Raw genomic sequence first — 14,835 nt, forward strand, 5'->3', positions numbered from 1 at the left:
TGGGTCTTCCCCGCGGGTGGAGCTTATGTGTCATACTCCGAGACCTTTCATGAGTTTACTAGAGAGAACCCTACTCTCATAGATTGCGACGTTTGACAATCAGACTCATATAGGTGTGTTCTTCAAAAGATGTTCTGCAGGACAACATCTCTGCTTGAATGAGCCACTTAGAACACATTAAGATATACATCAACCTGCCATGCAGTTTTAGGAGAGTATTGCATCTTCATGGAGTGGTATTGATAATAGTAAGGATACTCTCCTCTAGGTTGATCAACAGCTTGTCTTCGACATCTAATTCACGGGATCTCCGATCATAAAGAATAGGTTACCACTGTGAACAACTCATATTGTGGATCTCATACCTATCTCCCTCGATGCATTATCTATCACATTATGTGATAGACCCTTAGTAAAAGGATCTGCCAGATTTTTAGACGTTTGGATATAATCCAATGCAATAACTCCAGAGTTTTTCATTTTCCTGACAGACTTTAACATTCTCTGAATGTGTCTTGATGACTTCATGTTATCCTTTGAGCTGCTCACTTTCCTGATCACAGTTTGATTGTCGCAGTTCATAAGGATACCCGATACAGGTTTCTCAACAACCGGCAAGTCATTCAAGAGTCGGCGAAGCCAATCTGCTTCGACCGTAGCTGTATCTAGTGCTGTGAGTTTTGATTCCATTGTTGACCTCGTTAAGATGGTCTGGTTGCAAGACTTCCAAGAAACAGTGCCACCTCCATGAGTGAATGCATATCCGCTCGTGGCCTTTATCTCATCAGCATCTGAGATCCAGTTTGAGTCACTATACCCTTCAAGAACCTTTGTGTGCCCAGTGTAGTGAATTCCATAATTCTTAGTGCCTTTCAAATAACGCAAAACTCTTTTTAGAGCTTTCCAATGCACATCTCCTGGTTTTGAGATAAACCGACTCAGTTTGCTAACAGCAAAAGAGATGTCAGGTCTTGTAGCACTGACTAAGTACATAAGCGAGCCAATAATCTGAGAATATTTCAATTGATCTCTAGCAATTCTTTGATTCTTTCGAAGTAACACGCTCGCGTCATATGGTGTTGGAAAGGGCTTGCAGTCACTATAGCCAAAGCGACTCAAGATCTTTTTCACATAGTGAGATTGAAGCAATGTAATCCCACCATCATCGTCTCTCAACAACTTGATGTTCAGAATGACATCAGCCACTCCTAAATCCTTCATCTCAAAACAGCGAGATAGGAAATTCTTGACCTCCTTAATAACATTCAGATTTGTTCCGAAAATCAGTATGTCATCAACATACAAGCAAAGGATAACTCCCTCGCCCCCACCATGGCGATAGTACACACATTTGTCAGCTTCGTTCACAACAAAGCCTGCAGCTGTTAAAGTTCTTTCAAACTTCTCATGCCACTGTTTGGGTGCTTGCTTGAGTCCATACAAAGACTTCAGCAACTTGCACACTTTTCCTTCCTGACCATCTGGTACAAACCCATCTGGTTGTTCCATATAAATTTCCTCGTCCAACTCTCCATTTATGAAAGCAGTCTTAACATCCATTTGATGAACGAGAAGACCATGCGAGGCAGCTAGTGAAAGTAGAACTCGAATAGTGGTCAGTCGAGCCACAGGTGAGTAAGTATCAAAGAAGTCTTCACCTTCCTTTTGGGTATAACCCTTAGCCATGAGCCGAGCCTTGTACTTTTCAATAGTACCATCAGGCCTAAGCTTCTTCTTGAATACCCATTTGCATCCTATAGGTTTGCACCCATAAGGACGATCAGTTATCTCCCAAGTTTCACTATGAGGTTTGTCTCTATGCCTTTCATCACACAAGTGTTGTGTAAAACATTTGGAAAAGAAAGATGGTTGCATGCATCATTTGATACAGAGGCCTCTGTCATTCTCTCCTTAAAAGTAAATAATGTTTGCCATGTTTTTGTGAGCGGTTTATCGAACCTTTCGTGGTTAATTTATGGACGGAGTGGGGAGGGTCACTATGAATATTGGTTGACGTATCGGTCATGTGCTATAGTTCCACTAGGGTTTCACATCAAGTTAAATAACCAAAGCAGTGTGAAGGGCAAGTGAGACGGGAGATCTTTTGACGAGTGAAATGAACTTCCATCGTCAACCCTTATAAGATTGTGTGCTGAATATTTTATCTAAGAGTGTGTATAATCTTTAAATCTTATAAGTAGACCTTAAGGTAGGAATCACTACATATGCTATAGCAAGCTAAAATATCCACAACTTTTAAGATCTATATGGTCTAAGGACGAGCAGGGGCCGCACCCAAAGAGAGTTGAGTAGAGGCCTAAGCACATTGTTCAATTTTGTTGGTGTTGTTGTGAATTTCCAAAAGACTGGCCCTCATTGAGATGTTATGCTCCCTCTAAAAGTTCCCTCTAGGTCTGCCCTGGTTTTTAGCTGGAGCGAACATGTCAATATTGTTCCCTCTTAGCCCTAAGCCCCTAACAATGCAACCGCAAAATCACTCAATACCTTGAATATTATGAGATAAATTATTTTTGTTTCTTATGGCCTGGTCCTAGCACTGTGGCATGGTCTTAGATTATTATTATTTTGCTAAGACTCCTTCTCACAACGTCCAAAGGTGGATTGCACAAAATTTCTTTCCCTACTACTCATATTTTTTGCAACATATTGTTAAAAATATATTTCTTGCAACATTGAAGACCCTTGTCTATATTAAAAGGGTATATGTCTATCCCCGTCTCCTTTGATTCGGATTTATGCTGTAACTCTTGGGATCTTGAATTCTTAATATATACAAGGACACATGATAACTGGACATGCCGAAAATCCGCAATTTTGGATTTCGAAAGGGTTTGCGGGTTTTTCAAACCTAAAACGGTGAACAGTTCGTAGGCCCGTAGCTAGGATTCACACAAATTCATGAGTAAAACTGGTAAGTTTTTTTTCTTCTTCTTCTTTTTGGCAAATTAAGCAACGAGAGGGACCACTGAGCAGACTGATGCGGCAGTAGTGACCTGCTGCCTGTGAAGATAAGAAACGAACGGCGATGGAACCGAACCGGCCAGTACAAGGGGCCGGGGTACAAATGTATACAAGGAGAAGAGGATAAAAATGGTGGCTAGGCAGCTCTAGGCGGGCAAATGAGATCTACCCAATTACAGTGCACGCGTATGTTCAGATCAGCAGCAGCATCAAGGTAAACGACCCAATCTATGTCACGGGAGGATATGTACAGCGTGTGGACCTTCATCTTGTGTTGCATGTGGATCTCCTTTACATGCACCTCGTGGTAGAAAGTAGGATCATTTGATAGGCATGCATGCTGCAGCTAGCTAGCAAGAGATGGATAGGCCGGATCGATGGCATGGCATCGATGGAAGCATGGGAAGGGAGCAGGCAAGTCTTGTCCGTCCGGCGTGGCCAAGGGCGAGAATTTCGTGCCGTGCTAGCCGTTCACGTGTCTGCGGTAGGCTAGCCATGCATGCATGCAGATGCAGGGCCGGCGGTCCAGATCGAGCATGTCATGCGGCCGTGCATGCGTTTCGTTCCATTGGACATGTTTGTGCACTGATCAGTGCAGTCGTAGATACCTACGTAGACACTACTAGCAAGCGCGAGAGAAAGGAAAGATCGGTCGTTTCACACACACAAAAGATAACAGGAGGGAGATAAAAGAGAGCTCGACGAAGCAACATGGGACAGGTGGACTGTATGTTGCTAGGCAAGGAGAGGAAGAGGCGCATAGCTGCAGATGCCATGCGTCACATGACCATGAAATAGTTCTTAGTCCTTGTGTGTTAACTGTGCATGCACGGGTTTTCAGTACTACTTATATGCCGATCGAGGACAAGGGCTAATTGCTGGGCGTGACGTGACAGCGGCAACGTACGCGATATGTGGAGACGGGTACAAGGTGACACAAATGTCGATCTCCGTTTCACCCTGAGCTCCGACAGAATGCCGCTTATTGCGGCCAGACAAGTGATAGAAGATGAAGCTTGGGGCTCTAACCAGTAGCAATATATAGTAGAGTCGTACACACTTTACCTAGTAATAGTAGTATTTCACTAGTTGCTAGTTCGGCGGCACCTCATTCTATGTCCCGTGATCGATCGGGCTATGTTCATGTGCTTGTGCCTAGCTCTCATCCACACGAGAAATAATCATGTCTCCTCTAACTCCTCTATATATCGTTGAATTTTGCATGGAGATTCGTGGGTGTTTCTTTCTTTCTTTTTCTATTAATCAAATAGTGTAGCAATTGCATGAGGCATTGCTAATTCTCATCCGATTACGTATATACTTGGAGTCTCTCAAAAAATTATAGTACATACTTGGAGCACGCAGGCCCGACCAGCCGGGTCACTCACTCACTGCATGCATACATGCTCGATCTTGGAATTACTACTTCGTGTACATGTTCCATGTTTGGATGCATATGTACCGTCCTGAACAAAGCGTGACTGGTGGTGATCAGTGCTGCTACTGTTGAAGCTATGACACATAGGCACAAGCACACACATGTACGAGCTGCACGTCTCAAGACGGACTGCTGCATGCATGCATGTTTCGTCACCGGACGGACAGACCGAGCATCACATCAAGCCTCCCCACGTACCAGACCGGGCACCGCAACCCCAAGCCCTGTGTATTTGTCGGCAGATGATTGCCAGCATCATTACCGTATTATTGCCCCACCTTTCCCAGCCCTACTGCGCGCCCCGCCTCGATTCACTCGCTCACTCCCAGCCCCATCAGGCACCAAAATTTTATGTTTTGACCTTTTTTAAAACCTATTTGAGATCTGATCCTAATTTAAAAAAAAATTCGACATCTGACCCTTTTGCTACCGCCAGAGTTCATGGCGGTAGGGTCCAACAGCCTACCGTCAGGGACTTTGGCGGTAGGAAACATCGTTATCACCAAACGGGTTGGCGGTAGCTTGCACAACCCTACCATCAAGATGCTTGGTGATAGGCACGAGCACGCACTGTGCTCAATATTTAGGAGGTTTTTGGCGGTAGGCTGTTATACCCTACCGGCTACCGCCATGGTTCCTGACAGTAGCAAAAGGGTCAAATATTAAAAAAAATAGGATCAGATCTCAAATAGGTTTTGAAAAAAGATCAAAACACGAAATTTAGCCACAGCAGGCACGCACGCCGCACGTCCATCCATTTCATTGAGAGCGACCGCTCGTTAATTTAACTTGTAGGGTTCATCCATCTCCCCGAGTGACTGCTCATTAATTTTGTACTCATACCACTGTACATGCATCCATCCATGTGCACAGATAAATAATTAAAACCACATCACGGCGGTGCAGTTGCGTTGCATTGCGTGTTGTGTTCCTTCCCCTTGTCCGTTGCTGCTCCGCGCCACATTCACACGAGCTCTCCTCTGCGCCCTTCCCCTTGTACACTTCCGTTGCTCTGAATATCTCTCTTGTATGCCCAGCTCCATGCATGCATGCATGCATGTGGCACTGCGTGCGCCTTGTCGATAGGTTTGTACATGGCATGCCTGTCCCGGTCTTCTTGTTTAGATCTCATCTCTGTATGGTTAATTAAACATGTCATGCGATAATCGATTTTAGATATGCCTTGGGGCCAGCATTTTGTTAGTACTTGTTTTCCCCGATCTTTATTTTTTCTCAACGATCTACTCGAAGTCTTTTCGGGTTTATTAAGTCTGCGCACATTTCTAGATTGACAATTTGACCAACATAATATAAGTTATGTATTTCAAAAAATAAATCTATAGAAACTTTAGGTAATGGTATCAATTTGCAGTATACACCTTGCATTAGGTTGGTCAAATTGTCAATTTAAAGAAGAGGTGGGAGGATGCCTCGTTAGCCCGCTTGCAAAGGGTGCAAAGGCCACAGTTATCCAACCTCTCTTCGTCAATCTATCGGACGTCCAAATCCTGTTTTGAGGCACCAATCAAGAGAAGAACTTGACCTTGGGAGCTGCCCAAACCTTCCAAATGGTCTTGTTCATGGTGGTCGAAGTGAAACCCAAGAATTGAACCCTGCAAGCAGAAGCTGCTGAGTACTTTCGATTCACCTCAATTTTCCGAGAGATATCATCAGAAGTTGGATCTGCTCTAGGCGGACCCAAGGGTGCACAAACTTAATGATGTGGTAGACTGCGAGGTTGATGGAACTGTTGATCTTGTGCACCTTATCATTGTCCCTCAAAAGCCTTCCACGCCATCCATTTCTTGCGCTTGGAGGGGGGCGAAGATGAGGAGGGGGCGATATCCTTTAGCTTTTTCCCATGCAACCATGGCGTTTCCAGAACGGCATCTTCCCACCATTTCCCATGGTAATGACAGTGGAAGCATAGAAAAGGTCCATATCCACGTCAGTGCACGGATTCACCAAACCCACCCACAACTTAGTCGGATCCTTTCACTCCAACCAAAGGTCATCTTAACTTGAGGGCTCTTGCAAACTTTCCCAAGTGAAGTATTCCCGGCCCACTGAGGTGGGTGGGGCGGCAGATGGTCTCCAAGCTGACTTTGCATTTTGCCCCACGCAACTCATTTCGCGAATGGTCAAGGAATGGCTGGGCTTGGGGACCCTCAGATTCACCAATGGGCGACGGTGCGTAACGTCAAATTTGGTGAACTAACATGTCAAAGCCCAATACCACAAACCGGAAAGCCATGGCTTCCCTCCATGCTTGTTTGTTGAGTCATTTGAAACGGGAGAAATGCTAGAATTTTCAGGAAGAAACCAACGCTGCCATTCTACCTACTCAAGCTTATCCATGAAGAGGCCAAACCCTGGATCACCGCGGGGGCTAGACACATGAGCATCATAATGCCGCGAGAGTAATCCGCTTGTTTTTTGTTAGTTTTCTTCCCTGACAGGCTATGTGTGGAGCCACTGTTATGTAACATTAACTCTTCCCTCTTAATTAATGAACGAGGCAAGCTTTTTGCCTCGGTTTCAAGAAAAATGATTGTCAATCCGGAAATACACACATGCCTAATAAACCGGAAAGGAGGTAGTAAGAGGGTGCTTGGATACGTTTTAGTCTCATGACTAAAAGTAGTGGGACTAAAACTTGCTAGCCTCATCCATGTTTGGACCCAAATACTAAAGAGACTAAAATCAAGTTAATGAGCATTTATTATCCTCCAAACCCTCCAATCCAGAACTCGCCTGTGTTAAAGGAGAGGAGTTAAATGAGGAGAGAGAGGACTAATCCACATTTTAGTAGCGGTGTCCCTGACTAAAAAAATTTAGTCTGGAGACTAGTTTTAGCCTCTCTTTAGTCAGGGGTGCTTGAAACTTTAGGGCCTGCTTGGATCCAAGGGACTATTTTTAGTCTGACTAAAAATAGTCTCTTTTAGAGGCTAAAGTTCCAAGCACCCCCGACTAAAGAGAGGCTAGAACTAGTCTTGAGGCTAAAACTTTTTAGTCACATGAAACCTACTAAAATATGTATTAGCCCTCTCTCTCCTCATTTAATTCCTCTCCTTTAGCACATGCGAGTTCTGGATTGGATGGTTTGGAGGATAATAAATGCTCAATAACTTCATTTTAGTCTCTTTAGTATTTGGATCCAAGCATGGGTGAGGCTAGCAAGTTTTAGTCCCACTACTTTTAGTCATGGGACTAAAACGTATCCAAGCACCCTCTTAGCTTCTTAAAGAGACTATTTTTAGTCAGACTAAAATAAGTCCCTTGGATCCAAACACCCTCTAAGCTCGTTTTGTTGTGTTTACGAACTGCGAAAAATTTATGAAGGAAAGCATAGTTTTCCTTGTAACTAACAAATGAGGCAAAACATTTTTTTTCCTTTTTAGAAAGCAATAGCCCAATTCTTAGGGGTGGAAACGGATCGGATGCGGATCGGATAGTGCTCTTACCACTTCCATTTTCATATTTTCAAAACGAATACGAAACCGAATACGGATATTGTCGGATACAGATGCGGCTCGGATATTATTCGAATACGGATATGTATTGGATATTTTCTTGATTCGGAACGGATACGAATAATATCAACATATTGCTTAAGTAAATTAGTCGATAGCTATGTGACCTAAAATAATCAACTTGTGACATACAGTAAGTCAATGATAAATAGGTTTATGAATAAATACTATTGTAATGCATAATAATTTATAAGTTTAATCATATAAAGAGTAAAATTTGACCACTTATTTGGCTTTATGTTGGATAATTGGAATATTGGACCTAGAAATTTAAAATTACCTCGCATAATCTTATTCGGATACGGATATATCCACTTTCATATCCATATTTGTGTCAAAATCTCCTACCATATTTTATTTTTTATTTGTTTAATAAATTCGGATACGGATAATTTTCATTTCCATTTTGGTTCGGATGCGGATGTTTCGGATACAAATAGACATTTTCTCGAATACGAATATCAGATATTTCGGATTTTCCGCTACCACTTTTCACCCCTACCAATTCTAGAGGGGATGTTTCCACCATAGTTGCTTTGATATTCTAAAAGAATAAATCCAATGTACTGATGCTAGGTTGCTTCATCAAGTCCAGAGGAACAAGGTACTCCCTCCTATCCGAAATAATTGACGCATCCTCTCTATAAAATGCTTCAGAAAACAATGCAATTTTAGTACTCCCTCCGTTCCCAATTAATTGGCGCAACCTCTATACAACATTTTATAGAGAGGATGTGTCAATTATTTCGGATAGGAGGGAGTACCTTGTTCCTCTGAACTTGATGAGGAAACCATACATGGTTACACCCATTAACTCTGCAGCTACACTTACCCAAGTTCCAGTGATACAAGCATGATACAGCATGAACCATCATGGTTATGGAACACACATCAACTGAAGACGAAGCCTCAAGCCGCCGCAATTGCATGTTTCTCACAGGCCCGTCCACGTTAACCAACGACACGACAACGGGCACCTGTGAGAACAAGCACTGCCAGACCCAGGCCCGTTGCTGCGTTTTAGTTTTACCCCAAGTTTAAAATTTCATGTAATACATGAGACTTGCATGTAAACCATAAGGTGAAACTTATACTTTGGCCAGAGTGCAAACAAACCCCTGGAAACTGATGTGTGACATAATCGCTCTGGCATTTAGGATTCAGAATGGCAAACCTAGCTTGGTTGATAAACTAGGTGTTGCATTTTTCAGGATAAGAACGAAAACAAACAAACCGAATGTACCTTTCACATGACATATACAGGCATATCAATCATATTATGTACCAGGGAATTCTATTGTATCGGACAAGTAGTACAACCGGTCGTTTGAAACCAAAGATCGCATAACAATCTTGGTGAGGATTTTTTTTTATGAAATTATCTTGGTGAGGATTGGCATACTTAGATACAGTTCAAGTATCAGCATCGAAAGAAAGTACAAAAATGATTGATGCAACTGACAGAAACTACAGATAAAGTACTACCTCCGTCCTGATTTATTAGTCCCTTTGGGTCAAACTTTGACCTTTGATTTAACTATCAAAAAATAAGGTATATACCATGAAAATAGTATCATTGAAAACCTCTTTTGAATATGAATTCAACAATATAAGTTTTGTGACATACAACTTATACTCTGTTGGTCAAATCTACGGTAAAAATTTGGCACAAAATACTAAGGGGAAGGACCGAGGTAGTATATGGGGTAATATGTAGTATCTTCAACACGCAAAATAGAACAAAGCCCTAAAAATATATTTGTAGATTAACATACTTAAGCCATAAAACTAATATCTTAGGTAACTCCAGAAGTTCAATCTACATAGCAATGCACAAGCAAGCAAAGCACAAGAGCAGCTTTAGCTCTGCAGCACATGCATAGCTCGCCTGATGGAACAACTCCGTCATGTGACATAGAATCAACACAAGGCGACTTCACCTACATGTTAGCTATTTGTAGTACAAACATAACAATAAGTGCTCATTTCATTCTCGATAAAGTTTCGTATTTTGGCTCTTGCTGTTCAATATCTTTACTGCCCAGTAGATGAGTTAGAATCGAAGCCTAATAGTCTGGAATGGCCGCAAAGGTGAACCCTGGTGCTCCTCTCCATGAATAGTATGCAACTCGGGTCTCATAAAATCCTGCATAAGCAATGTAAATATGTACATGTAAAAACCATATACTCGTTTGAAAAGTGGATCGGTTCTCTAAATAAGATGCTAAAGAGCAAGATAATATTTGTTTTCCGCGTAATGGTTGACATGCAGAAGAGTAGGAAAAGTTATGTTTTCAGCATAATAATTGAGATACCAAAACGGGCCTGTTTCGTCCAAAATGGAAGAGCCTATAGCAGCTACTGTTACATATCAACATTGTACCTTGTCTCACATACTCTAGTGATACAAGTGGACATTGTTTTTACAGGAAGATCAAAAACTAACCAGTATATGCAAGTGGACATGCGTAATGAGCAGATTAAAAACTGCACCATGCTTAATTACCCCAGTGATGCAAATGGCCCTTGTATATACAGGAAGTATATGCAAGTGCCCACTGTTTTTACAGGAATATTCATATAATAATTGGAGGAAGATAATATTCATACTGGAAGATGAAACAGTTTCATATCAATCTTAATATGGAAACTGAAGCGAAGAACATTGACGTACCAGGAAGAAAGGCAAGGATGCCCAGGAACAATAGACCATACACCTGAGAGCTATCACCCTCCATGTGACCTGTGGATATAAAGTACGAAAGGAAGAGAAGAGAGCTTCCCAGGAAGAGGAGGAACAATGCTAGGGCAATCGACTTCCACGGGATCCTCCTCAAGGATTTTGGAGTGTATGTGAACCGGCGGTCAACATTGTCTTCATCCCTGTCCTCCGTAGGAAGAACAGAATAAGGAATGTTCCGTCTGGCCGCCATACTGCAGTATCAGCATTGGAAACACATACTGTGACTACAAGTACAAAAAATGGCCAAAGTAATACAACTATACAAGACAGAAGAGTTGAGAAAATCATGAAATGTGAAATCACCACCAACAAATGAAAGAAACAGAGAAATTCCACTCTCGGAGAGAAACTGAGGACTAGCTGTTTTGCCAATATATAGGCTGCATATAAAGTACTAAAACAGTCAAGACAATGACATGTTTCACAAAATTGAAGTTATCCAGATAGGAGGCTATTATGCTATGGTAATCAGCGGCGGCACCAGGATGGTAATATGTGGGGTCATTAGCAAGCTGTGGTCATTAGTCTATGAATCCAAAGACTATTATAAGATAGCTTACTAATCAAAGGAGGTTTTCAAAAAAACTGTGGGGTCAGTTGACCCCACAGATTACATGTAGCTTCGCCACTGATGGTAATGCTTGATGTGGACATTAGACATTTCCTGTGCAATCGCCCTCGGAGAAGAGTTCAAATTTGTTAAATGACCAAGAGCACGCTTATCAAGATTTTTCTTCATTATATGATCAAGAAAGCGTTTATCAAGATTTTCAGTGAAGCTCATCAGGAGTTCCTTCCCGCGTGTAATTTGGAACCAATTAAATGAACATGTAGAAGAAGAACAGATACAAACATTGACATAATACATACTCCCTCCGTTCCTAAATATAAGTCTTTTTAGAGATTCCAATATGGACTACATACGGAGCAAAATGAGTGAATCTACACTCTAAAATATGTCTATATACATCCGTATGTAGTCCATATTGAAATCTCTAAAAAGACTTATATTTAGGAACGAAGGGAGTATAAACCAAAGTTCTTCCAGCTACAAAATTTGGGATTCTCATAACAACTTTGAACATTCAAATTCAATTCAAGTTTCTTTTGCTTATGGCTTTACTTCAAAATCACTTGTACACAATCTGTAGAAAATAGAAGAATAGTGCTTCTTACATTTCAAAGTCTATAAGACACAGCTTTCAATCACTAAATTTTATGCTTCTACTCCCTCCGTCCGAAAATAAGTGTCTCAACCTTAGTACAACTTTGTACTAAAAGCTAGTACAAAATTGAGACACTTATTTTGGGACGGAGGGAGTACATAAGTTGCAGAAAATGAAGTTATGATTTGAAGAATTTATATCTCGAATATACACATTCCTTTTCATACATGTAACCCAAACTCATGATCGTATCTTTGGTTAAAGCTGGATAGACTTGACTTCATCGATTCTAGGATGTAGTTCTTTCAAGAGTGGACGAAGTATCATGGTTTCCGTTTAAATAACCATTGCTGTATGAAAGCAATAGGCATCATATGATGCGTAGTATATAGATGCAAATAGTAAGAAAAACATGCTTAAAACTTGCATTTCCGTGCCAAGTTATGTTCAGTTAGACCTCCAGTTCCAAGAAAATGTGTGGCCCTTTTAGATAGAATACTTTGATAGGCATGGTGTTTAAGAAAGTTCTATCTTCACGAAACCATGGAATTGCTGAGAATGCTATATGAACCTTTGTTCAGTGCTCTGAAAGATGAATGCTATAACTGCATACGTTCCTAGTCAAGTGTTTTGGAAAGATGACTGTTTGCTTAGGTGGTGATGCATAAATGTTCAGGAAAGGGATGACAGATGAATGGAATTAAGGGAAAGAAAGGAGAGAAATTAACATCATAGCTACATGCAAACTTATATGCCGAAACACAACTAAAAATCTCGTGTCTTAAAGCAAGTACCGAGAGTGGTACAACTAGTTATATACAAGTTTTTCCTACTAAGTGTATCACAGAAACGTACAAATTTTACTTTTGCCAGGAAATAGCACTAGTCTCACAGTAGCTATAGTTTGCAATGACCTTGACAGGAAAATTTACCTTTTCTGCTGTAAGTCAAGACTTCTGATTGCAAGACTGAGAAAGCAGGAAACTACTACCAAAAGAACACTAATACATCTTATTATTCATCATGGGGCCATGTCCAGTGCCCAATAGAACCATTGCATATGGGGGCTTTCCCCCGTGGTCGCCGGTGGATTTTTTTTTTGTAGCAATGCAGTTTCACTAATTGGTATTTTCCTGATTTGCGCAAATCAAAGCTAATGCCACGTGCTGATGGTCCTTTTAAGGTGTTAGAGAAAATAAATGATAATGCATATAAACTTGAGCTGCCTGCAGATTTTGGGGTTAGTCCCACTTTTAACATTGCAGATTTGAAGCCCTATTTGGGTGAGGAAGATGAGCTTCCGTCGAGGACGACTTCACTTCAAGAAGGGGATGATGATGAGGACATCAATACCATTGTTACACCCACTGCCCCTGCTGCTATACATACTGGACCAATCACTAGAGCTCGCGCACGCCAATTGAATTACCAGGTATTCTCGTTTCTGGGTAACAATTCTAATGTTCATGAGAATATGATGCTGCCTAAATTGGATACTTTTGTGTTGATTACTAATGAAGGGCCTAGCATGGACAAGAGAGATGAACACTGGAGCAGAAACAAGCATGGAGATGAAGGCGCGCGTGAAGGGAACCATAATGGCGTTTCTAGTGCAGATTTCAGTACTTTGAAGCCTCCTTGATGACATACAAGGACATGGACGAAATATGCAAGATGCCATTTTATAAATTTCGTCCATAGCTTATAATAGGTGCTGCGCCACCTTATTTTTGGGCCAGGTCCATGTAATTTCGAAATACTGAAGTATAGGCTGTTTTTAGAGTCCGTATGTGTGGGGAAAATAGAGTTAGGGTTGGTTTCGGACCCCTCTTCCTCCATATATACAGCCCTTAAGGCGTCGTTTAGACTTTGGGTTTTGTTTAGATTAAAAGTTCGCCCTAGCTGCAACTCCGCGTACTTCATTTGTGTTCAACGACCAAACCAAGACGTCACAGAACCCCACCTTGATCAATAAAGCTTTCATCTTATATTCGCAATATCCAAATTGCAATCTTAGGTTTCTTGCTTGTTCTTCGTTTGCTTACAGGAAATAGACTTTCATGGTCAGGTTGATCGTGCTCCGGCATGGTCAATAATCTCTCGGAGTTGGTTTAGCGATTGCTAAGGCGTGACGTCCTCGCACGTTCATAGTCGGATCGTCAAAGTCTATTCCTTCGAAACGATAATCACCTTCTCATCGAAAGACGGGACACCTTTGCCTCTATCAATACTAATTGGTATTGCCCATTTAATCAATACTAATGTATTAGTATATACTAGCAAGCAAACCCATCTAAAAAACAGCATTGCTCATATAATAGGGAACATGCTTAATAAGTTGGTCACGTCGATATGGGCATCAACTCAGGCCTTAGATAAACAAGGACGATCCCACAGCAGTGATTTGTTAGCGAGTGCGATTTTTTGGAACCTCTGATAGGGAACTTAGTATGCACATGCACACAAGTTCAATCAATGGCAAATAAGTTCAATTTATGGGAAATACACAGCAAGAGGTCTAAATTCACAAGCAAAAACACACCGGTTCAATCTATTGGGTGGAGGATGTGGACTCATTCGGTGGTCGTGCCTGCTACCTGCTTCCGAGAGGTGATGCGGTCGGGAGGGAGTGCGAGACGGAGGAGGATCTGGTGGTGACGAGCTGCGCAGGGGAGGTAGTGTGAGAAGCTCGAGGAGATGTCCCCCACGCGGAGGACCTGTGAAGAGGCGGAGATCCGGTGATCGGCGATGTAGACGGTGTTGCGGCGACGGGGTGCTAGCTGATGAAGGCCAGGTGGCGGCACAGAAAATGGAAGAGAGGTGGCCGCGCAAGGGTCGCCACAGAGAAATTGATGAGGGGAAATCAATCCCTACAGTGAGAATTTCGTGCAGTGCGGATTAATTGGAGGAGGCTCGGCCGGAATTGAGAGAGATGACCATTACTGTTCTGGGGTATAGGAGGAGAACAGGAGA

General features: G+C 41.9%; 1 protein-coding gene across 1 annotated transcript in view; it reads right to left on the reverse strand.

Moving 5' to 3' along the window:
- Nucleotides 1-9,660: 9,660 nt before the first annotated feature.
- LOC119300919 (transmembrane protein 230-like) overlaps nt 9,661-14,835 on the reverse strand; it is a 5,654-nt gene continuing 479 nt past the window's right edge. The window contains exons 2-3 of the mRNA XM_037577822.1: nt 10,628-10,887; nt 9,661-10,099 (exon numbers count right to left, since the gene is read on the reverse strand). Of these exons, the coding sequence (XP_037433719.1) occupies nt 10,020-10,099; nt 10,628-10,886 (339 nt within the window). The 5' untranslated portion in view covers nt 10,887 and the 3' untranslated portion in view covers nt 9,661-10,019. The remainder of the gene's footprint in view (nt 10,100-10,627; nt 10,888-14,835) is intronic.

The sequence above is a fragment of the Triticum dicoccoides genome, chromosome 5A, assembly GCF_002162155.2.
Source record: "Triticum dicoccoides isolate Atlit2015 ecotype Zavitan chromosome 5A, WEW_v2.0, whole genome shotgun sequence".
Classification (NCBI taxonomy): domain Eukaryota; kingdom Viridiplantae; phylum Streptophyta; class Magnoliopsida; order Poales; family Poaceae; genus Triticum; species Triticum dicoccoides.